Source organism: Castor canadensis, chromosome 8 (genome assembly GCF_047511655.1).
Source record: "Castor canadensis chromosome 8, mCasCan1.hap1v2, whole genome shotgun sequence".
In the NCBI taxonomy this organism is placed as follows: Eukaryota; Metazoa; Chordata; class Mammalia; order Rodentia; family Castoridae; genus Castor; species Castor canadensis.
Genome location: NC_133393.1, coordinates 103,379,140 through 103,405,107, shown reverse-complemented (window position 1 = coordinate 103,405,107; position 25,968 = coordinate 103,379,140). Strand labels below are relative to the sequence as shown.

Sequence of the window (25,968 nt, the reverse complement as noted above, 5' to 3'; positions counted from 1 at the left end):
AGTGACAAATGTTGTTAGTCACAAGAAAAAAATAAGTAGAAATATAAAATATGAAAAATCTTTAAAATTTAAACAGCATATATAAAAACAGACAAGTGAAAGCTTGGAGAAATATTTAAAGAAATGAGGTATAATGGAGTCATAGTGCTACAATATATCTTAGTGCATTAAATTAATAACCTGTATTTAAAAGTTGCAAATAAGCAAAAAATAAACTATCTGCTGCTGTGTTCACATGACTTTTCTGGTCAGCTGTTTAATGGTCACTAATAATATATTTAAAATAAGCATGAAGCTAACAGTATGACTACATGATAAATTTATCTGCTGCATAAGAAGGCAAATTATAAGAAAAAATCTGAGCAAACAATTTTGTGTTAATAAATACAGCTTCAAGAATTTAACACTATCAATATTTTAAAAATTTAAATAAATGCAACTATTTTATACAGAACTGTACCATTTATTATACACACAAGTATTTCATTTCCCTTTGTTTACAAAGGCTGGCTGTAGATAATATGGAATGTTACAGTACCATCTTGCATAAAATTTTAGTACAATTTTGTACTTGAAAAAAGGGTGCAAAATCACCAGCCTAATAAATCTGACTGAATGGAAATATCTTTTCTTTCTTTTAAAAAGTACATCATTAACACATACACCACAAACTGTACATAAGCTCATTTTAAAATCACCAATTGAAGATATGGTAGCAGGTGTGTTGTAGTATTAACTGTCCCTCCCATCAATTTAATTTATTAAAGGCTTGCACTGCTACTCATTCAGGACCCTTTGACGTATAAGCTTGTAATATGAATTACTGAACCCAGTAAATAATAATTTAAAGAAGGCAAACAACAGCTGCCAAGAATTATTTGTAGTAAGAAATGTCCTTCTTACAGAAGACTTAGGAGCAAAACATGTTTTAGGATATCGTTCTTCCTTCAAATATATTGTAGCTGGTTACGATTCTCCATTTTGAACTTTGGATGCTGGTGGTTGCATGAAATCCTTAAAGGGAACTAGTGCCTCTTTAAGTGCAGAGCAGACTTCTGAAGATGAACAGGTGATACATTCTACTAAAGTTGGATATAAGGCAATTACTTGTGTCCAGGTAGTTCCATCAACTGTAATGTAAGAAATATAAAATCTCAAAACAGAGTGGATTTAACAGTAGAGATTATCCAATTGATACAAACAAAATCCTTTAAACACAATGGAAAGAAAAAATCTGAAATATGCAGCTCCTACAAGCTATCTTTTCCTTTCTTTTTTTCTTCTTTTTAATCTTTGAAAGATCTCTTGCTGTATTTAATAAGGTATGGAAACATATGGTCATGTGCAGAGTCATCAATTCCAACAAACTTGATAAAGTACATTTTAAATGATACCTCAATTTGTGAAGGCTTTGGAAGCTAACAAGGTAACTCAGAATAATCCAAATCTTTGATTTTTTTTGTATAGTTGCCAAAGAATATACTGTACATTTCAAGAACAATTAGAAAACAACTCATTTTTTATACAGTCATCTACTAAAAATATAAATTCCCAGTAATGCCCTTGATAATGATTTTAATTTCAAATTAACACATATAAGTTTATTTTTTTATACTGATTGCTAGTATTTAATGGATATCACTAGATGTAGATTCTTTAGTGGGAAAGGACCAAGTCTTCCCCTCCTCACCACTACCATGAATAACTAGTACAGCTAAATGCTATTTGTTGATTGGGCAAAAGTGTTATTTCTCAATTAATCTGCAATCTCCCCAATGATCACATTCTATTTATTGGTAAGTATTGGGCAGAATGTTGAGCCCCCATGCAATAAAACCTGTAGATTTCATGACACTTTGTGGAGCAAGTCTCAAACCTGATAGACAGGATAATATAAAAGAAAGAATAGTATAAGTAAGGATTTTTTAAAATACACTTTTCACTCTAATTTACTGGGTGACAACAGCCTTTTTTTTTTTTTCCTAAAATAAGGCAGTACTTGGTGTCTCTGGTCAAGTCATTTAATTTCTCTTTATCTCATTGTTAACTGATACAAAGCAATGAGTTTCTCAAACTATTATCCCTCAATTTTACTTCTTAAAAAAAGGTTTCTCATCAAGTAAGTGAGGCAAATGTTGCATATATCTCACCTTTAATGACTAATAATTCATATAGATTAAGGGCTTACAGTAAAAGAACAGACTTAAATTTATCTAACCCTGAGTTTCCAAAGTTAAGATGATTATGGATTTTTTTTTCTAATACAGTATCTACTGACATCACTCATCATTAATGTTCTTTTCTTAGTGTTTATCTTGGAAAATTCTAATATGCTCATTAAACAGGGACTTCCTTAGGATGAGGATGGGAAGAAGAAAAGGGAAATGGGATTGAAGGATATGGATGAGAATAGGGAATCTCAGGATAGAGCTGTTCTGTTTTTATTTGTTTTATATGGTAGGAGTCCACATAAGAAACTAAAAGAAAAAAATCTGACCATCACTGGGTCTAGGAAGTTTAAAACTGTCTCTCCCAGTTGTCTTTTGTGACACTTGCCACTAATTCACATAAGATCATATAGATCAAAACTTATCTAGACTGCCCAGATGGAGAGTCAAGTGATAAAACTAATTTTTGGCTCATTATAAGAAAACATAGAAATACATTAAGGTGACATCTGAAATAAAACTGGGGAAGTTACTTAAATTCCTGACATCAATTTTTTTATTTTTAAAAGCCACCATAAAACTCTGTGGCCTTTGGATTTACTATCAAAAAGAATAAAAGAGTTGTATGTATTGATATGGAACAATGTCCATGAATATTATTAAGTGAAAAGAAAAGAGAAAGAAAAAAGAGATTCAGAACTGTAAGCAAGATATAAGGCAATTATGTATATTTCTTTGTATATAATTCTGGGATTACTGAAGTATAAATTTGGTGTTTTATAATAAACTTCTGTGGGGAATTACAAGCTAATAAAAATGGTTGCTTGTGGTGAGGTAAGAACTGGACAGATACAGAAAAAGGGGAAAGATCATCTTAAAGCTTTTCCCTGTATATTTTTAAAAAATATTTTTCAATTTACATGCATACATACTATCTATTTAAAATTTTACAGATCAAGTAAAATGATAAAAACAAAATTCCTCCAAACAAAAAATAAGTCCCCAAAAGCTTCCTTACCAACTTAACAAACACTCTAAAACAGTAATAAAAGTTCGAAAAAGATTTGGGGAATATTGGCTCTAAACATTATAGCCAATCTCCTCCACTGTGCTTGGACTGGCTAGGTGTGATCCAACATTTATCTGCTGGGAAGGCGTGGCATTCTTACCCTCTTTTTTTCTGTTTCTTAATGAGGTTAATCACACCATTCTAATATGTTATAATAACACCAACATTTATGGCTACATTTAATTTAAATTTTCATTTTGTATGCCTTCAGGCATAAATCTAACTCTCAAATAATTTTAAGATTAATTTAGTTAAATAATCTGTCATTACTATATTGCCCAATCAATGGCCCATTCATTTTGTAAAAAAGTTACTGAGTTTTCCTTCCCAATTCTCCCTATTTTATATGCTTCTGGTTAAGTACTTGACAACTGTCTGAAGATAATACAAAATGATATAAATACTATACATTTAAATATACTGGTTATATTTAGTATATCTCCAGCAATAAAAAGAAAAAAAAAAAGAAAATTTCCTATGTCTTACATATAATACATTTTAAGAATCAAATTCTGCTGGGTGCCAGTGGCTCATGCCTGTAATCCTAGCTACTCAGGAGGCAGATATCAAGAGGATCACGGTTTGCAGCCAGCTTGGGCAAATTGTGAGACCCTATCTTGAAAACATCCATCACACAAAAGGGCTGATCGAGTGGCTCAAGGGTAGGCCCTGAGTTCAAACCCCAATACCAGGGGGTAAAAAAAGAAGAATCAAATTCTATCCTGAAATCTAATAAATATTTTACTGGTCTCTAGAAAGTTGATGCATGGCTTTCCTTCTCTGAAGGAAAAAAAAAATCAAATACTTAGGAGTAAACTTAACAAAGAATGTGAATGACTTCTATAAGGAGAACTACAAACCTCTGAAGAAAGAGACTGAGGAAGACTACAGAAGGTAGAAAGATCTTCCGTGCTCATAGATTGGTAGAATCAACATAGTAAAAATGGCTATACTACCAAAAGAATGGGTCACATGCTAAGGGGAGGACATATATAGGAGGAATAGGGAAAGGTAGGAAACGCAAAACTTTAAAGTGTTTGATGTGCCCACTGCAGAGGAGCTAACATAGTAACCTTAAAATGACAGAGGTCAATATGGGAAGGTGACCCAGAAGTAGTGAAAAGGTTGGTAGAGATGAATCAATTCAGGTTGTAATACACTTGTGCATGGAAGCAATGATAGGAATCTCTGTATAGCTATGCTTATCTCAAACTAGCAAAAATGCTATGTCTTTCTTATTATTGCTTATGTCTTCTCTTCAAGATTTGAAGAAGAGGGCAGAACAGGTTCTGCCTGGAAGTGAGGGGGATGGGTTGAGGACATGGGGAAGAAATGGCTCAAACAATGTATGTACATATGAATAAATGAATAAAAAGAAAAAACTGCTTAAATCTGGGGTGGTACTAGAACAAGGTGGACTTAAACAGAACAGAATAAGAAAAAGGTTGAGAATATGTGGAAAGAGTAAGAATTTTAGTTTACTGTGAGAGAAGGGTAAGTGAATGCAATAGGAAATAAAGCATGAATAGAATAGAATTCGGCCTGCCAAGGTGGTACAGTAAACCCAGCACTTTTGGAGGCTGAGGCAAGGAGGGTCACCATTTCAAGGCCAGCCTCAGCTACATAGTGAGTTCCAGGCTAGCCTGGACTACATAGCAAGATCATATACAGAAAAAAAAAAAAGAATAGAGCCAGACTGTATTACTCAGCAATTTGGTAGGCAATAAAACTTTAAAAAAATTTGTTTTTAAATTGTTTGACAGATGGGGAAATGAAACATCAAAGTTGTGCTTTGGAAAAAATCATTTCTTTTATTTTTTGAGGCAGGGTCTCACCCAGAATGGCCTCAAACTCATGATTTTCTTGCCTCAGCCTCCCGAGTACTGGGATTATAGGCATGAACCACTATGCCTGGCTTGGCAAAATAATTTCTGATAATAAAGTAAAGTATGGATTGAACAGGAATGAGCAACAGATAGGTAAAACAAGTGAAAAAGAACTATAAAAATGACTCAAAATTATTTACACAGCTTATATTTATAAAGTAAATCACTAAAAGTAGAAGATGAAAGCCTTCCTCCTCAACTATACACCCAAAAGTTACTGATCTTCTAAAGTAAAAATATATCAAATAAGAATTGTTCATGTGACTCCCTGAATTCAGGCCAATTTACTTAAAAAAAAATAGCTAAACTGTTGTCTAACATAAAGAAGATAAATCATTACAAATTAATTTTACTTAATTGACATCCTAATGGACTGATGTTTTGCTGTCATGAGAACTGGAGAAAAGAAAGTCTAATGGTTGTTATGTTTCTAAAATTCAGTTAACTTCATAATAATACAAAAATACAACACAAATAGAATATAAATGCTATAAATTTTAGGATAACTGAGTTTCTAAGCACTTACCATTCTCAGGCTGAGTTTTCTTAAGTGAATCAATGAGAGTACTGACTGCTTTTAAAACAAATATGATTTCTGTTACTTGTTGCCTAAAAAAGATGGGAAATGATTTCCATCAGGATTTAAAAATATGCCATGTTTTTACACGGTTTGTACAAATAGTTGTACTTTGAAAAAATACTGAACACAATATAATGCAAAGTTAAAGTCAGTTTTAAATTCTTAAAAAAGGAAAAATCATTTAATACATATTAATAGTAAGTGCATGCAAATTTATGTACTTCAATTTACAAATCTGATTTGCACATCTCTCAAAATTATAAATTAAAGGAGGGGCAATCTACTTATGCATATCCAAATTTACTTGTAAGGTATTCCACATAACTATTTCAAATTAAAATATTTCATAGTATGTATTTTAAAAACTCTGCAATAGGTGTGTGGTTTGTTTGTTTTCTAACCAGTTAGTAATAAGAGAAATTTGCCAAAGATTAAATGAAAACAGATTACTGCTACCACCTGGCACATATCTTACTTACCATGCTGTTAAAGTACATTTAAAACTGCAATGATGCTTTAATTTTCTAATGCAATAAATGAGAAATATGCCATGGCACTACTTGTAGACATGAGCAATGAAGAATGAAGTAGGAATTAAGGATCAAAAAGAATACCTTGATTCCCTGTTTTCTTTTGATAGAAAAAAAAGCACTACTTCTTTATGCCTTCCTTTATACTACTCTACTCCTTGTCTGAATCCCAATTTTCATCCTATACATAGGATTTATTCTATTTTGATTTTTTTTTGTGGCATTAGGGTTTTAGATAGCTTTTTAGAAAACAAGTGTACTACAATGAATATAGGATGATACAATATAAATTCATAGGACAATATAAATGGGGCTAAATTCAAAGGCAGTAATTAAATACTCAGAATATATAAAAAAAGGAAGGAAAAGATACTTTCTAAAATAAAACAATGTTACAGTCTAATTGCATTTTCAAGATCACTGCAGAATCAAAATTGATTAATCAATTTTTAATAATGCTCATAACTAAATTACTAACATCAGTCTTTGGAATGTTTTTGTACATATTATTTAAAAGGTAGAAAGTTATAATTTATCCTTTACAAAATCAAATGCACTGGAGCCTAACAGAAGTATTATAAATGGCTAATAAGCATTAGTAATTAAAAAGTAGTGAACTATTATGTGACTATTTTTCATTTTTCAAATTAGTAAAAGATACAATGAAAGATAAACTGGTAAACAATTTAAAAATTGAGAAAAGAGCATTCATATACTCCTGAGGAAATGTAAGTTAGTACAAATTCCTGGTAGACAGTTTGGAAAAACATATCAAAAGCTTTAAAATGTCTGTATCCTTTGACAGGTCAATTCCAATTCCAGCAATTTGTTATAAGTAATAAGAATGTAGATTACGGAACCTAACTGGGGATAACTGGGGTGACTGGGGATTCAGAAAAGACACAGAGTAGACAGACAAACAGAAAGTGGGGTCAGCTCTTTAAAATGTTGCTTCTAAGACTAGGATTCCAAGATGGCGGCTAGAGGGAGGAAGAAGAAAGCGTGCTTCCTAAAGTAAAATCTTGGAGAGACGCTGGAGATACACCTTACAGGAAAAACCACCAAGAAGAGGCAAAGCTTTGACTCCTCCACACCCCCAGCCCATGCATAGCATTCCCACTCCACGTTAAACAGAGAAACCAGGAGGGCAGAGAAACCAGGAGGGCTCCTGCACCGCTGCCAGATGCCAGCACCCAGACACTTGGGAAGACGTGGACCACAAGGTGAGCTAAGTGGTATGCAGTACTCCCACAGACAACCCTGGGCCAGATCAGCATAGGCCCCTGGACAGACTGACCCCCATCCAGGGAGAAAAAGAAAAAAAAAACCTGAATAATAAGCAACAACAACAAAAAAGACACATAGCAAAGACGGTGGGGCGTCCTGAGCGTCGGGGGAGGGGAGGGAGGGCAATCCCCCACGGAACTGTAAATAAACACGCTAGCCTGAGAGAGCAGGTGTAGCGTCACCTCCCCCAGTGTGCTTGGAAAGGGGAAACCTTGTAACAGTGGCAGTTGTGCCCAGGAGAACTCTAAATAAACAAAGCCTGCAGGGCTAGGTGAGTGTTAAGCTCACTCCTGAGATCTGCATAAATAAAGCCTCCAGCAACAGCAGGCTGACCACAGCGGCAGGTGAGCCAGAGCCTCAGATAGCCATTCACAGAACTGTCTCCAGACTCTTTTTTTTTTCCTTTCTCTCTTCCTTTGATGAGACAACAACTGAACTACACCTGCATGCTGAAAAGCTTACTGAAACTGTATTGCATTTGAACTTGGGACACTTGGTGGTGTTTTGGTTTCTTTTTTTTCCCCTTTGATGAGATGACAGAATTACTTCTGAGACACCATCTCCAGTACTGGAGGCTGAGGGACTAACACCAAAATTATTAAGACTGAAACTTTATTGCATTTAAACTTGGAGATTTTTTTTTTCAATCCTCTCTCTTGTCTCTCTAATGGCCTGTTTAGCTTATTGTTGATTAGTACACTATCTCTCCCTGTTTATGTTTTTGAAACTTTTTTGTTTGTTTTGTTTTGTTTTTACTTGTTTCTTTGTTTTTCCCTTTTTCTTTACCTTCTTTGCTTTCCCTCTCCTCTCACTCTTCCATTCTAAATATTACCATTGTTATTATTACAAGCTAGAAAATACTTAACTGCACAAAGTACAGGGACATAACAATACCAAAGCAATGATGGGAAGACACAAAAAACAGGGAAAGCAATTTCCCCACAGCAAAAATTTAGTACAGGAACCTGAGGGAAATGAAGAAAACAGATACTCACATCCAGACTTCAACAAAATGAAGATAAACTATGCCAAAAAACCCAATGAAGTTCACAAGAATAATCTAAAAGAAGAAATCCTACATGTAATCAATGAGAATTTTATAGAGATGATACTGGATATGGTCAACCAAAATATACAGGAGACACTCAAGAAATTCCAAGACGACAAAAATAGAGAATTTGAAAAATCAAAAGAAGAAATAAAAGAAACCATAGAAGCACTGTATAAACACCAGGGTCAAACAAAGAACATGATTAATAAAGAGATAAATTAACTCAGGACGAAAATAGACAACATTAAAGAGGAAACGACTCAGAATATGGGAAACCTCAGAAAAAAGAACGAAACAGAATTGCAAAACAAAATGGAAGACCAATCCAGCAGACTAGAACAAGCAGAAGACAGAATCTCAGAACTCGAAGATGAAATGGTAATTAAAGGAAAAACTGAAGAACTATTAGTTAAACAACTCAAGACCTGTGAAAAGAAAATGCAAGAACTCACTGACTCCATCAAAAGACCAAACCTGAGAATCATGGGCACTGAAGAAGGAGAAGAGGTGCAAGCAAAGGGAATGTGTAATATATTCAACAAAATAATAAAAGAAAATTTCCCAAATCTAGAGAAATCTATTCCCATACAGATGAAAGAGGCCTCCAGAACACCAAACAGACCAGATCAAATAGAATTACCCTACGGCATAGTATCATTAAAACAACAAGTACAGAGACCCGAGAAAGAATATTGAAGAGTGTAAGAGAGAAAAAACAAGTAACATACAAAGGTAAACCTATCAAAATCACAGCAGACTTCTCAACAGAAACATTAAAAGCAAGAAGAGCTTGGGGTGAGATCTTCCAGGCACTGAATGAAAATAACTTCAACCCTAGAATACTCTACCCAGCAAAACTATCATTCAAAATAGATGGAGCAATAAGTCTTCCATGATAAGCACAAACTAAAACAATATGTGACCACAAAGCCACCATTACAAAAGATTCTTCAAGGGAATCTGCACACAGAAAGTGAAACCCAACATAACCATGAAAAGGCAGGCAGCACCAAACTACAGGAAAAGTAAAAGCAAGAAAGTAGAGAGTAACCTCAATTTAGGTACACACAATAAAACCTTCAAACAACTAAGACAACTAAATGACAGGAATCATCACATACCTATCAGTACTAACACTTAATGTTAATGGACTTAATTCCCCCATAAAAGGCACTGTTTGACAAACTGGACTAAAAAGGAGATCCAGAATTTATTGCTTACAGGAGACTCATCTCACCAACAGAAACAAGCATAGGCTTAGGATGAAAGGCTGGAAGAAGATTTACCAAGCCAATGGCCCCCCAAAACAGGCAGGAGTAGCAATACTTATCCCTGACAAAGTAGACTTCAAACCTACATAGATCAAAGAAGATAAAGAAGGACATTCCATATTAATAAAAGGGGAAATAGACCAAAAGGAAATAACAATTATCAACCTATATGCACCCAATGTCAATGCACCCAATTTCATCAAATATACACTGCAAGACCTAAAAGCATATATTAACTCCAAGACAGTGGTCGTGGAAGAATTTAACATCCCATTATCAACAGATAGGTCATCCACACAAAAACTCAATAAAGAAATCCTAGATCTAAAATATACCATAGCTCAAATGACCTAGTTGATGTCTACAGAACATTTCATCCAACTTCTACACAATATACATTCTTCTCAGCAGCCCACGGAAACTTCTCCAAAATAGATCATCTCCTAAGGCACAAAAGAAGCCTCAGCAAATATAAGAAAATCGAAATTACAACATGCATTCTCTCTGATCACAATGCAATAAAACTAGAACTCAACAATAAAAATAAAGACAAAAACCATGCAAACAGCTGGAAACTGAATAACTCATTGCTTAATGAACAATGGATCATTGATGAAATAAAAGAGGAAATTAAAAAGTTCCTGGAAGTCAATGAAAATGAAAACACAACCTACCGGAACCTATGGGACACAGAAAAGGCAGTCCTGAGAGGAAAGTTTATAGCCATGAGTGCATATATTAAAAAGACTGAAAGATCTCAAATCAATGACCTAATGATGCATCTCAAACTCCTAGAAAAACAAAAATAAGCAAATCCCAAAACAAATAGGAGAGAAATAATAAAAGTAAGAGCTGAAATCAATGAAATAGAAACCAAAAAAACCACACAAAGAATTAATGAAACAAAAAGTTGGTTCCTTGAGAAAATAAACAAGATCGATAGACCCCTGGCAAACCTGACTAAAATGAGGAGAGAAAAAACCCAAATCAATAGAATCAGGAATGCAAAAGGGGAGATAAGAACAAACACCATGGAAGTCCAGGAAATCATCAGAGACTACTTTGAGAACCTATATTCAAATAAATTTGAAAATCTAAAAGAAATGGACAGATTTCTAGATACATATGATCATCCAAAACTGAACCAAGAGGAAATTAATCACCTGAATAGACCTATAACACAAAATGAAATTGAAGCAGCAATCAAGAGTCTCCCCAAAAAGAAAAGTCCAGGACCAGATGGATTCTCTGCTGAATTCTATCAGACCTTTAAAGAAGAACTGATACCAACCCTCCTTAAACTGTTCCATGAAATAGAAAGGGAAGGAAAACTGCCAAACACATTTTATGAAGCCAGTATTACACTTATCCCAAAACCAGGCAAATACACCTCCAAAAAGGAGAACTATAGGCCAATCTCCTTAATGAACATTGATGCAAAAATCCTCAACAAAATAATGGCAAACCGAATTCAGCAACACATCAAAAAGATTATTCACCACGACCAGGCAGGCGTCATCCCAGGGATGCAGGGGTGGTTCAACATACAAAAATCAATAAATGTAATAAACCACATTAACAGAAGCAAAGACAAAAACCACTTGATCATCTCAATAGATGCAGAAAAAGCCTTTGATAAGATCCAACACCATTTCATGATAAAAGCTCTAAGAAAACTAGGAATAGAAGGAAAGTACCTCAACATTATAAAAGCTATATATGACAAACCTACAGCCAGCATTATACTTAATGGAGAAAAACTGAAACAATTCCCTCTAAAATCAGGAACTAGACAAAGATGCCCACTATCTCCATTCCTATTCAACATAGTACTGGAATTCCTAGTCAGAGCAATTAGGCAAGAAAAAGGAATAAAAGGAATACAAGTAGGTAAAGAAACTGTCAAAATATCCTATTTGCAGACGATATGATCCTATACCTTAAAGACCAAAAAACTCTACCCAAAAGCTCTTAGACACCACCAATAGCTACAGCAAGGTAGCAGGATACAAAGTCAACATAGAAAAATCATTATCATTTTTATATACTAATAATGAACAAACTGAGAAAGAATATATGAGAACAATTCCATTTACAATAGCCTCAAAAAAAATCAAATACCTGATGTGAACAACCTCTACAAGGAAAACTATAAACTTCTGAAGAAAGAGATTGAGGAAGACTATGGAAAGTGGAGAGATCTCCCATGCTCATGGATTGGCAGAATCAACATAGTAAAAATGTCAATACTCCCAAAAGTAATCTACATGTTTAATGCAATTCCCATCAAAATCCCAATAACATTCATTAAAGATATTGAAAAATCTACTGTGAAATTTATATGGAAACACAAGAGGCCATGAATAACCAAGGCGATTTCTCAGTCAAAAGAACACCGCTGGAGGTATCACAATACCTGACTTCAAACTATATTACAAAGCAATAACAATAAAAACAGCATGGTACTGGCAGAAAAACAGACATAAAGACCAGTGGAACAGAATAGAGGACCTAGATATGAAGCCACACAACTATAAGCAACTTATCTTTGACAAAGGAGCTAAAAATATACGATGGAGAAATAGCAGCCTCTTCAACAAAAACTGCTGGGAAAACTGGTTAGCGGTCTGCAAAAAACTGAAACTAGATCCATGTATATCACCCTATATCAATATTAACTCAAAATGGATCAAGGATCTTAATATCAGACCACAAACTCGAAAGTTGGTACAGGAAAGAGTAGGAAATACTCTGGAATTAATAGGTACAGGCAAGAATTTTTTCAATGGAACCCTAGCAGCACAGCAACTAAGAGATAGCATAGATAAATGGGACTTCAGAAAACTAAAAAGCTTCTGCTCAACAAAAGAAATGGTCTCTAAACTGAAGAGAACACCCACAGAGTGGGAGAAAATATGTGCCAGCTACACATCAAAGGACTGATAACCAGAATATATAGGAAACTTAAAAAACTAAATTCTCCCAAAATTAATGAACCAATAAAGAAATGGGCAAGTGAACTAAACAGAACTTTCTCAAAAGAAGAAATTCAAATGGCCAAAAAACACATGAGAAAATGCTCACCATCTCTAGCAATAAAGGAAATGCAAATTAAAACTACAGTAAGATTCCACCTCACCACTGTTAGAATAGCCATCATCAGCAACACCACTAACAACAGGTGTTGGTGAGGATGCAGGGAAAAAGGAACCCTTTTACACTGCTGGTGGTAATGTAAACTAGTACAACCACTCTGGAAAAAAATTTGGAGGCTACTTAAAAAGCTAAACATTGATCTACCATATGATCCAGCAATACCACTTTTGGGGATATACTCAAAAGAATGTGACACAGGTTACTCCAGAGGTACCTGCATACCCATGTTTATTGCAGCACTATTCACAATAGCCAAATTATGGAAACAGCCAAGATGCCCCACCACTGACAAATGGATTAAGAAAATGTGGTATTTATACACGATGGAATTTTATGCAGCCATGAAGAAGAACGAAATGTTATCATTCGCAGGTAAATGGATGGAATTGGAGAACATCATTCTGAGTGAGGTTAGCCTGGCCCAAAAGACCAAAAATCTTATGTTCTCTCTCATATGCGGACATTAGATCAAGGGCAAACACAACAAGGGGATTGGATTTTGATCACATGATAAACCAAGAGCACAAAAGGGAAGTATGAGGATAGGTAAGACACCTAAAAAACTAGATAGCATTTGTTGCCCTCAATGCAGAGAAACTAAAGTAGATACTTTAAAGCAACTGAGGCCAATAGGAGAAGGGGACTAGGAACTAGAGAAAAGGTTAGCTGGAGAAGAATTAACTTAGAAGGTAACACACATGTACAGGAAATCAACTAGCAAAAACCCTTGTTCCTTCCTATTAGTGCTTATACTCTCTTCAACAAAATTAGAGATAAGGGCAAAATAGTTTCTGCAGGGTAGCGAGGGGTAAGGCAGTCTAAGGGAGGGAGGGGGGTAAAGAGGGGGAGGGACAGGGGGGCAAAGGAGGTAAGGGAGGGGGCGGGGGAAGGGGGGAGAAATGACCCAAACATTGTATGCACATATGAATAAAATAAAAATTTAAACAAAAGAAAAAAAAAAGAATATACACAAAAATTCAGGGCAAGTGATTTGCCCCCTCATGGTAACTTACGGGCAGAAACCATAAAGATAGTCCTCTTTCCTGACTTTGCTAACTTTGTTCTCCCATATTATTTTTTGCTTGTTTCATTTGCTTTGACTTAAACCCTAGTATCTACATTTAAAAAATAGAGTGGCAACCCACTCTGATTGTATCCTTTGATGAATTCAAGCCTATACTTCAACTTTGATTAGCTTGGTTTGGCAGAAAGGTCTAGAGCTCCTTCCACTCACATAGCTTGGACATATGAGACAGTACCAGTTTAGGTTCAAGGGCTTAATTAAGCAGATAAGATGAAAAGAAGACCTAAGATATGGCTAGCTGACATAGACACTGAGAAATATAAAACAAACATATTCCTAGAATATGACTTATCTATTATTTTTCACTTTAGAGAAATAAGATCATGTGCTCATACAGAACTGCATGTCCTTATTCAGAAATCTTAGGTAAAATATATATTTTGGAATTAAACTTTCTTCAGATTCAAAAAGGTACATATATAATATATTGGTACATATATCATGTATTACTTCACACCTATGAGGGGTCTGAAATGGCACCACATAATAAAACACATATCTGCAACAAAACCTATGAATATTTACACTGTACTGGGTAAATAAAATTATAAACAGCCTCAGGTTAGTCTAGATCATATATAAAAATACCTGGTTTTCAGAGCTTTCTTTGTAAATAATTATGACATCAGGACATCTCCTTTAATAAAATACAATATATACCTTGGGAGGGGGCATTTCCCACTTAACCTTTCATCCTCTATATATCGATGTAGTACATCCTGAGACCTCTTTAAAAGCACTGAGAGTGCCATTCGTGAGATGTAGCCTTCTTGAGGTGTTGTGACTTTATTACTGAAGGAAAACTGGAGCAATGTTTCAAAACACATTTTAGAAAATTCTTCCCTCAAACGAATATCAATCTCTGCTTCTGCAAAATTAACAGTTTTTCATGGTTAATAAAATTTTAAATTAATGTACCTTAATAACATGTCTAGCAAACTAGGAATATGAGAAAATTCTCAATTAGAGGAAAGGCATCTGTGAACAACTTATAGCTAATAACATACATACAGTAAAATAATGAACAATCTTCCCCCTTGAAAGATCAAATACAAGACAACTATCGCTGTCCACAACCATCACTTTTACTCACCTTTATTTTTCTTGGTCTTTTTACATACCCTTCAATAGCACTATAAAATACCTCATAGAGTTCTCTATAGGTCAAACTTGCAATAATTACTTGGCTACAATCATCTCTTGGCTACATCTTTTCTGGAACATGAGCTCTGCTCCAGTCTGGACTAGTTGTTCTACAGTCATGTTTGTCTAGCCATAACCTGAAAATACTCTTGGGCCACCATCCTGGGAATGTTTCTAATCTCCCTTATGTTAGATCTCACGTTGTCCCATTTTCTTGGTTTACTCCTTTGTTTTCATGATGCATATTCTGAAGTAACTTCCTAAGAATTAATGTATGAATGAAACCACTGCTTCATGTCTTTTAGCATCCAGTGTTGCTATCAAGAATTTCAATGTTGCTGGTCGCCAATGGCTCACACCTATAATAGTAGCTACTTGGGAGGCTGAAATAAGGTGGATCATGATTTGAAGCCAGTCTGGGAAAACAGTTGATGACACCCCTATCTCCAAAATAACCAGAGCAAAATGGATTGGTGGTGTGGCTCAGGTTATAGAGCACCTACTTTGCTCTAAAGCCCTGAGTTCAAATCCCAGTGCCATCAGAACATAAATAAATAAAAAGAATTCCAATAATTCCAATGTCATCTTGAAATTTTTTTTTCCTGAAATCTTTCAAGATCTCTTTTTCCTAGGTATTTTAATATTTCCTGATGACATGCCTTATTGAGGTTATTTTGTCTTCCAGTGTTTGGTATGAAGTGACCTTTACTGTTTTTTCTTTATTTTCGTGGTTTAGTGGGGATTGAACCCAGAGCCTTGCACAGGCTAGGCAAGTGCTCTACAACTGAACTACATCTCCAGCCTCTAAGTGACTACTTTTAATGTGGATGTATATTTCTTCAACTTTTTCTTTGATAATTTCCTCTCTTATATCCCTTTGTTCTCTCTTTCTGGAAGACCTATGACAGATATTAGAAACTCTGGATTCATTTTTATTTCTTCTCATTTTTTTTTTTGCTTTACTTTTTGGACTATTTCCTTAATGTTTTCTTCCAACCCTTCACCAAGTTCATTTTAGCTATCACATTTTTAGAACATTTTCTTGTTCTCATTGTTTCTTTCTTTCTTTTCTTCTTCTTCTTTTTTTTTTTTTTTTTTTTTTTTTTGGTGTACTTGGGTTTGAACCTAGGACTTTGTGCTTGTTAGATAGGCACTCTAATACTTAGCTATGTTCCCAACCCCTATTCCTTTTGTTTAATAACATTTTTTTTTGTTTTATGAATGTAAAATCTTTTATCCCTTTAAGTATCCTAATTTTATTGTGATTCTATGTTTTCTATGGCCCAGGATTTTATCTGTTTCCTCCCTCATCATTTGCTTTAGTTTTTCCCTTTCATGTCTTTGAACTTTGGCTGTCAGGTCAGACTTAAGAGTAAAGAACCAAAATGGTCACTGAAACCTCTGTGTTTATAGTTGGACTTGTTTAGCAAGGAATGACTTTGTAGGTATATGTTTAAAGAAAACTCCAAGTTGAAGCTGAGAAGACATTTGTGTAGTATTTCAAAGTCACTGGAAGAATATGCATGTAGCTTTCTTGTCTTGGAACATTTAATATACTATAAACAGAAAGGGATATTATCAGAAACTTCTAGAAAAAGTTTACTTGGTAACTCAACCCTCATTTAATTTGGTATATTTATATGTATTTCTTAATACATATCTTATTAAATTCATCTAGAATTTTTTGTTATATTCTTTTTTTTTTTTTTTGAGGTAGGGTCTTTCTATATAACCCCTATTGGCCTTGAACTTACTATCTAGTTCAAACAGACCTCGAATTCAGGCTCCTCCTGCCTCAGCCTCCCGAGATTATAGGCATGCTGGGATTATAGGCATGTACTGCCACACCCTGTGTGTATGTGTGTACTTTTTTTTTTTGGTGGTATTGGGAGGTTTCAGCTGAGGACTTTGTGACAGCTAGACAGGCACTCTACCACTTAAGCCACACCTAAAGCCCTGGATACTTCCTTAACCATAAGAAGTTGGCTGCATTATGTGGACTTTAAAATTTTTTCTCTGAAATACTCATGTTGGTTAAACCTGCAGGCCAGTTTTTAAAATTGTTGGGGCTAAGAGAAAAAAAACCCCAAAAAACAAAAAACAAAAACCGACTTTGTAAAATAAGCAGTAAGAGGAGACATCTAGTGGTCAAACTGTATACATAAATGTTCCTTAAAATACTCAGCACAAAGTATTTAGTCATTAAATTAATATTAGTAAATTCTAAGGATTAAGAAATGCACTGCACAAATTTATACTTTTAAAATCATCTCACAGAAAAATCATATTATAATATCATAATTACATTTAAGACTTGAGCACAGGTTCAGATCAAAAGAAGTAACAGCAAAACACAACCTATTTATCACCTCCCAATTAAGATAGCATGATATAATAAAAAGCATATAGTTATTTTTTAGTATGAATTTGGCCTGCAACCTTAAGACTGTGGGCCTTTTTTTCAACCATACTATACCCATTTCCCCTTCTGGAATATGGTGGTACCTACTCTCATAGAAATATTTTGAGGAAGGAGGTAACAATATTTTGTATACAGCAGGCATTCATGAAATGCTCCCTTAACAAATGCTAAGGATTGCTTTTCTTGTTTCCCAAAGAACTAACTCTGCAATTTATAGTACTGGCAGATTGGTATTAATATCCTCATTTAAAGATTATAAAACTGAGACTCAAAAGAACTTAACCAATGTTGTAAGTAAAATATAATGGTCACTTTTTCTATTGTATACAGGAAACCCACCTTATTCACAGATTTATTGTACACAGGTTTGAAATACAATCTAACTAACTAAATAAATAAAAAGAAATTTCAGAAGCAAAAATTTTAAATTCCAATGCATCCATTATGTAGCTCAGTTGATGAAAGCTGGTCCCTGGTGATCATCAGTTGTGTTTAAATCATTTTGTGATTTGCTGAGCATTTCTATTCTCTTAATTTTGTTAAAATATGCCCCCCCAAAAAGCAAATGGTACCCGAAAAGCAAGGTCAAAGTTAATGTGCTTAAGTGATAAAATGAAATTTTAGAGGTGTTGAAAAGCTGCATGTCTTTAGTGGAAGTTGGATGGCATTATGAAGAAAATGAATTGAGCATCCACAGTACAATGATGAACTCTGTGCATCCTAAGCACACACAGTTTTTCCTCAGTGGCGGTCTCCTTAGAACCACAGACCCATGGATACTAAGGGGGTCTTGCCTTATTGCCTTCCAGTGATCCATGACTTCACAAAACTGGTAACTTTAGACATCAGATTAAGTCCTATGAAATTTAATTAATCAGGGTTTGCAAATATGACTATATATAATATTCACATTTCCTCTCATATAACTTAAATGTTCTACATTACGTTCATAAAAATTACCTCACCACTCTCCAACTTATATTACAGTCATAGGACTAAACACTTTATGCTAGCCTTTTAAAAAGTACCTCAATTCTTTTAATACCTAAAAGACCATTAAAATAACATACCTGTAAATGAAGACGACTGAGAATGTATTGAGCCCTTGTTAAGCATAGTCATTATCTGACCAACAAATTCCTTAGGAATAAAATTGGCATAAGGTAGTATCTCAGTACTGATAAGCTGAACTACCTAAAACAAAATGGGGCAAGTTCAAAACATTGTTTTCTTCAAAGAGATTGACTGACTCAAATCATAATTTCTAGAGCAAAATTTAAATCTCATTTTAAAAGAAAATCAGTTAAAGAACCCTCCTTAACAGAAGTAATTGACCATTTTACTGTTCATATACTGGATGACTACTAATCTGTTTCCCTCATCTTATTACAAAATAGTAATACTCTAAGTATTTGTTTTCTATGCTACCATTTTGACATATGTTGATCCTCAGCATATCTATAAATAGACATAGAGAAAAACAGCATATGAAACTTACCTGTTTTAGAATAAAATGTCCAAAAAATAAGATTCAAAATACTTTCTATAACCAGAAATTATGAGTTGTAAGAACAATTAGTTATATTCTTTTTTGTCAAAAAAGCTTATTTCTAACATTTATATAAGTTTTAAAACTATAGTGTCACAAAAGGCAGTGTTTATATCTGTGACAATGCCTATACTTTTAAAAGCACACTTTAAAAAATTTCTTGATTTACTTAAACATTCCCCTATCCTACTTAAAGACAACAGACTTCCAATCACCCTCCACAATCAAAAATCTATAGCTAAAACAACCACTTCAAATTCCATTTAAAATACTCAAAATCGGTTATTTCTCTCTTTTTTTTCTTTTTTAGCGGTACTGAGGCTTGGACTCAGGGCCTTCACACTGAGCCACTCCATCAGACCTATTTTTTTTTGTGAAGGGATTTTCGAGATAGGGTCTCGTGAACTTTCTGCCTGGGTTGGCTTCAAACCACGATCCTCATGATCTTTCCCTCTGAGTAGCTAGAATTACAGGTGTGAGTCACCGGTGCCTAGCTTCTCTTTCTTTCTTTCTTTTTTTAATGGCAGTACCAGGGTTTGAACTCAGGGACTCATGCTTGCTAAGCAGGTGGTCTACCACTTGAGCTATGCTCCCAAGTCGGAAAAATGCTATTTGCCTTTAGAATTTTGAGAGCTGTATGTACGGATGGTTAAAAATGAAAAATCATAGGCAACTTACTAATTAGTTTGAACTGTATTTTGCCAAATTACAGATCAAACTCTCAAATACATGCTTACTAACTGATACATTTATTTTAGTGAATCAGCTCTTTAAACTTACAAAACTGGTAGCATCACACCCATAATCCCAGCACTTGGGAGGCTATGGCAGGAGGAGCTCCAGTTCTAGACCAGCCTGAGTTACATAGTAAGACTTTGCCTCAAAAAAACCAAACAAAATAAATAAACTCATTAAATGAACCCAACTAAGTATCTAGAAAACATGTACATAAATCTAAGGAAGTCATTCTTAAAATGTCACTGCTTTAAAATCTTTAATCTGTGACAGTGCTTTTAGGTTCAATCTTTTTTTTTTTTTTTTTTTTGGTATGTGGAACTAAATCCAAGGCCTCATGCTTGTTAGGTAAGCACTCTACTACTTTAGCTATACCCCCAGTCCTTACATTCAATCTTAACTCATTACCTTACTCTTTTAGCAGTTTTGTAGTTTCAACATTTCTACTACTTGATTTTCATAAATCATTTCAGGAAAATGTTTTTTCTTTCTCATTTTTTGGGGACTGGAGATTGAACTCAGAACCTTGGGATTGCTAGACAAGTGCTATACCACTTGACCACACCCCTAGCCCTTTTTGTTTTAGTTTGTTTTAGGGTATGGTCTCCAGCTTTTTTACTGGGGCCAGCCTCAGACCCCAACTCCTGAGTAACTGGGATTACACTTGTTTGTTCAGACCCTCTCAATAACTTTTTTGCCTGGGGCTGGCCTCAGACCGTGACCCTCCTTTCTCCAATTCCCACATAACTGGATTAAAGGTGCACATCACCATGCCTGGTCCAGAAAAATGTTTTAAATAGCTTCCTTACCTCAACATCAATACATTCATTTCTTTGAAACTCTTGAATAGAGAGATTATCTGGAGGTACGCTAAAAAAAAAACAAAGCACTTGAGTTTTAAAGGTAAAATATTCTCTGGAAATACAAACAGCAAATAAACAGCATCCAAATGATAAAAATTATGTTTTCCCATCTAAGTTGGGACATTATAATTTACTTAAAAGAGCACTATTTTTAATTGAAATGTTAGTATAAACAACTTAACTAATTACAAACATGAAATTCCAAGTATAAAAACACTTGGTCCAATTCTGAAGTAAAAAATCTGTACAACTAAACTTCTTGCAGAACTATGAATGAAAAAACAATGAAAGGTAAAGCTATTATATCACCTGTAACTACAGCAAAATTTACCATTGTGATGACACCCGAATTCATTTATGTTGGCAGTGACTCAAAGAACCTTAGTCAAGATGCTGAATTGTTCAAAGACAACCCTTATATCTTTAATTTGCAATATATATAATGTATTACAGTTCTTTAATACAATAAAGATAGAGAACATCTGCAAAGAAGAGGCTTAGCAGAAAAACTACAGAAAAAATTTCAAAGATGTGTCCCAACCTAAATCAATGAAGGAGTTTCACAACCACTGTTATCAAAGTTGCTTCAAAAATCCTATCTGAATCTCAAGAGATAAAAGTTGTATTTAATTTTATGTTACAGTCAAGGAATGTAAATCCATTTACATGGATGGATACCATAAAAAAACCTTCTTAGGAATTCACTAGTAATATTAATGCTATTTGTATCATATATTAGAAATAAGGAACTGGGTCCTCCCTTGAAGAAGGAAGAGAATAGCATATAAAATTAAAAACTGAAGGTTAATTCCTGCTATCCCCATGATGTATAAAATCAAGGCCGGGGTGTGGCTCAAGTGCCAAAGCACCTGCCTACCAAGTGCAAGGCTCTGAGCTCAAACCCCAGTACTGCCAAAAAAGGCCAGCTAGCCAGCTCACTCGCTTGCTCACTCTCTCTCTCTCTCTCTCTCTCTCTCTCTCTCTCCTCTTCCTCTTATCTTACCAAGATATTACTATGTTCAGACTCAGTACCCTTATCTAGAACCCAAAGTAATGGCTATTTATTTTAATTTATAGTCAGTTTTCTAACCAGAACACATAAAAATTTGAGATTTTAAAAATGACGATTAAAACAATTCACCTACAAACTGAAAGGGGAGACAGTCAATATTGTATACAAATGGGACATGTAAGACAATTACATTCTCTAAGACTGAAGGGTTTAGTACCAGTTTAAAATTATTACTTTCATAAATCTTTATTTAAAATATAAAGATATTTCAAACTGATAAAGCATTATTTCTACTTTTTGTACAGTACAGTAAGTTTTTTGAAATGACATAAGATTCACATCATAAAATTCATCCTTTTAAAGTAGTACTTTAAGTATATTCATAAAGTCATACAACCATCACCATTTTAATTCCTGAGGATTTTCATCACCCACAAAACAAATTCTGTACCCATTAGCAGTCACTTACCATTTCCCCTCTTCTGGGCTGGGATGTAGCTTGGTGGTACAGTGCTTGCCTAGCATGCATGAGGCCCTGGGTTCGATCCCAGCACAAAAAAGAAAAGACAAAAAAAAAACCCAGAAAAACCTCTCCCCATTTCCCCTCTTCCGCTATCCCTGCAAACTAATAATCTACTTTCAGTTTCTATGGATTGCCTATTCTGGATAATAAATGTGATAATACAATATATTGCCTTTTATGTCTTGTTTCTTCCACTCGCTATGTTTAAAGGTTCATTTGTGTTATGCATACACCAGTACTTCTTTCTTTTTTATGGCCAGAAAATATTCCACTGTATAGATATCCCATATTTTAATTTATACATTTTGGGTAGTTTTTATTTTTTGGCTATTATGAGTTATGTTGCTTTGAATGCTAGGATATAAGTTTTTGTGTGAACATAGGCCTTCAATCCTTTTGGGTAGTACTTAATTTTTTTTTTTTTCTTTAAGACAGAGTCTTGCTATATTGCTAAGTGGTCTGGGCAAGAAGATCACTTCTGAGCTCAAGTGAGCTTCCTTATTTGGTCCCCCAAGTATCTGGGACTACAGGCATGCACCACATGCCTGGAATAGTACTTAGTGATTTTTTTTGGCAGTACTGAGATTTGAATTCAGAGTTCTGCACTTGCGAAACAGGCACTTTACCAGTTGAGCCACTCCTCCAGCCCCTTCTGCTCTGGTTATTTTGGAGGTAGGGTCTCATTTTGCCCAGGTCAGCCTAGACCACAATCCTCCTATTTTAGGCTTTCCACTGTTACTGAGATTTTGCCTTGGCTGGCCTCAAACCACAATCCTATGTCAGTCTTCTAAGTAGCTAGGATTACAGAAGAGCCACTGGCACCCAGCTCTTGCTGATCTTTAAATTTAATTTAATTTTTTTTGTTTGTTTGTTTTTTTGCAGTACTAGGGCTTGAATTCAGGGCCTCACACTTGCTAGGCTTTGATAGGCAGGTAGGTGCTCTATTACTTGAGCTACTCCACCAGCCCATCTTGCTGATTTTTAATATACTATCCACAGACTATAATTTATATGATTTCCATTAGCTAGCCCATTGTGCCTTCTATAGGACAAGTACTATATTTTGGCTATAAAGTTTGGCTAAATTTTTCTCTTCCTTTTTTGGTGGTATTGGGGTTTGTGTTTGCTAAGCAGGTGCTCTAACTCAGCCTAAGGCTGAGTTTCTAATAGACAGACCTCAAGTGTCTATCAGATTATAGTCCTTACATTTTTCAATTTTGTTTGTTACTTTTCTGTATTTAAACTATTTACTTACGACAGCCCTCAATGATGCTCAAACCTTTCTTTTGTTCTAGCTGATTTTGATTTTATTAATACTATCTTTGTTTTTGTATTGCCTTGCCAAAGCAGTTTGCAGACCAAAAAATTGGGAAACATCACAGAGAAAGATATGGTTATCTTTAGACTCTTAAGAGTATGTATGAATTAAGACTAATGGATTTAAGATGTATACCAATATAAAAATACTGTAAAATTGTTTTCCTCTTATAATGCCAAATGGGCCTCAGATGAAAAAATGAAATCTTTATAGTTTCATTAAAAATCACGGTCTCTTAATGATGCAATCAAATACTCTTAATATAAGATTACTGACTACAACCAAAAAAAAAAAAAAAAGATTACAAGAAGCAAAAAACTCCAAGCTCATGCATAAGTACCCAATGGATAAATGCCCAATCCAATTGTGTTTTGTATACAATCTAGCAATCTTACTACTCAATCACCAAACTGATTTTAGAGCAATTGCAGATGTAATGTGACAAATATTGAATGAGCTGACCTTTTAGTAAAGAGAAAGTCTTCAAGTGTGTTGGCTAGTTCTGGCCACATACTATCAAATTTTCCAGAAGAAGCATGCTGTCGGGCAACAGGTAGCCCAATAGAAAGAACTTTGAGGAGAGAAGATACTGCTAGTTTCCAAGTGCTTTCAGAAGGGCAGGAATACTTCAAGCTGAGAGGCACCCTTAGAGTCTGAAAATAAAGACAGTTTTAGTTAAATATCAATTAAAGCATATACAAACAACTGTACTTAAAAAACAAAATGCTATCTAATGAGAGAAAAAATAACAGCACAGGTATTTTTATTGAAAAAAAAAGTGTGTTATTTTCTAGGAAGACTAATTCTCAGACATGGTCCTCAAATCCCATTTTCTAGGAAAAAAAAAAGGTATTCATTCATTCACTTATTGGATGCTCGGAGCCAAATCCAGAGTCTTGCACATAGTAAGCACAAGTTCTACCACTGAGTTACACCTCAAGCTCTGAAAGGTACACTTTTATAAGTTTTTTGGCTACAGGGTCTTGACACATACATAACTAGTCTTGAACTCGTACTCGTGATTCTCTGCTTTAGCCTACTGAGTGCTGGGATTAAAGACATACAGCACCACACCAACTTTTAAATCCTGTCTCCATCATCTAAACAATGATTCTGAACAAATAACTTTTCGTAAATCTCAAGTTTTTTCATCATAAAAATAGGGATATTACCTGATAAGAATAAGAACAGGAAAATTACAATTGGCAACTTTCATCAACTTGTTATTATGAATTTAGGAAATCCTGCCCATAATTTTCCTAGCACAAAGTAATTTTGTTGACGTGGATCTCCCATTCAAAATACTGCTTATGTTTTTCAAATAATGGTTAGGGAAGAATAAACACAGGCTAAAGTATCATTACTTGGAAGTTTTAGGTTTTATCTCTAAAGTTCTTTGAATTTTATATTCTACTCTAATATTTTAATGAATTGAATGCCTTTCCAAATATTTCAATAAAATTGATTATTCAAGAATATAATTTATTTTATCTTTGACTATTGAAGGTACAAAGTAGGGCATGTGAGCTATGAATAGTAAGATGTTGAAACTTACCTTTTTAATTGTTCAACTTCTGAGAAAAAAGGGGTTTTATTTGCTAAAAGAATTAATCTGGTGGGTCAGAATAGTCTTCTCTAGTTCTACTTCTATTTGTTAATTTTAAGAGTAGACATGTGAACTATCTATCATGGTCAAACTATAATGGCAAGCTACCCCAGAGCATCAATAGTTTTGGCACACTTTTAGTAAATTTGCTTAATGATAAAAATTCTGCTTAAATGATAGATTTTCACATTTTAAGAACATAAAACACAGTATTATCATCCACACAATATGCTACTTCCTTCCCTGGTCACAACCACTGGTTCAAGAGTGAGTATGGGTCCAAAGCTGGTCCCCCTTTTTGATTAATCTTAGGAATTTAAGAGTAACATGATAAAAGCATGTGTGCACGTACATGCTCATATACTCACACTGTGCAAAATCCTTTACTGGCCTATAGCTATGAAGTAGTTAGGCTATAGTCAACCCCTAGAAAGCAGAACAGAAGCTGGGTATGGCAGTGCATATCTGTATTACCAGCACTAAGGAAGCTGAGGCTGGGCATCATGAGTTCAAAGGCCAGTCTGGGATACATAGCAAGGAGGAGAGGAAGATAAGGGCAGAAGAGGAGGAAGAGAGGGACAGAAGGATAGACAGAGAGGAGAGCAAACAGAACAGAAAGAATTTTGTTTTTGATGATAATGCTGATGCTGAATCACTGGATCAACCAATCCTCAAGCCGTCTCTCTTTCAATTTTCCAATTAGGCACATTAAAAT

General features: G+C 34.7%; 1 protein-coding gene across 3 annotated transcripts in view; it reads right to left on the bottom strand.

The window, feature by feature from the left end:
* Positions 1–442: 442 nt before the first annotated feature.
* Positions 443–25,968, bottom strand: part of Mon2 (MON2 homolog, regulator of endosome-to-Golgi trafficking) — a 118,071-nt gene continuing 92,545 nt past the window's right edge. For all 3 annotated transcript variants that reach the window (XM_074083809.1, XM_074083810.1, XM_074083811.1), the window contains 6 exons: positions 24,110–24,300; positions 20,741–20,801; positions 18,718–18,841; positions 14,743–14,950; positions 5,650–5,732; positions 443–1,130 (listed from right to left, as the gene is read on the bottom strand). In XM_074083809.1, the coding sequence (XP_073939910.1) occupies positions 967–1,130; positions 5,650–5,732; positions 14,743–14,950; positions 18,718–18,841; positions 20,741–20,801; positions 24,110–24,300 (831 nt within the window). In that variant the 3' untranslated portion in view covers positions 443–966. The remainder of the gene's footprint in view (positions 1,131–5,649; positions 5,733–14,742; positions 14,951–18,717; positions 18,842–20,740; positions 20,802–24,109; positions 24,301–25,968) is intronic.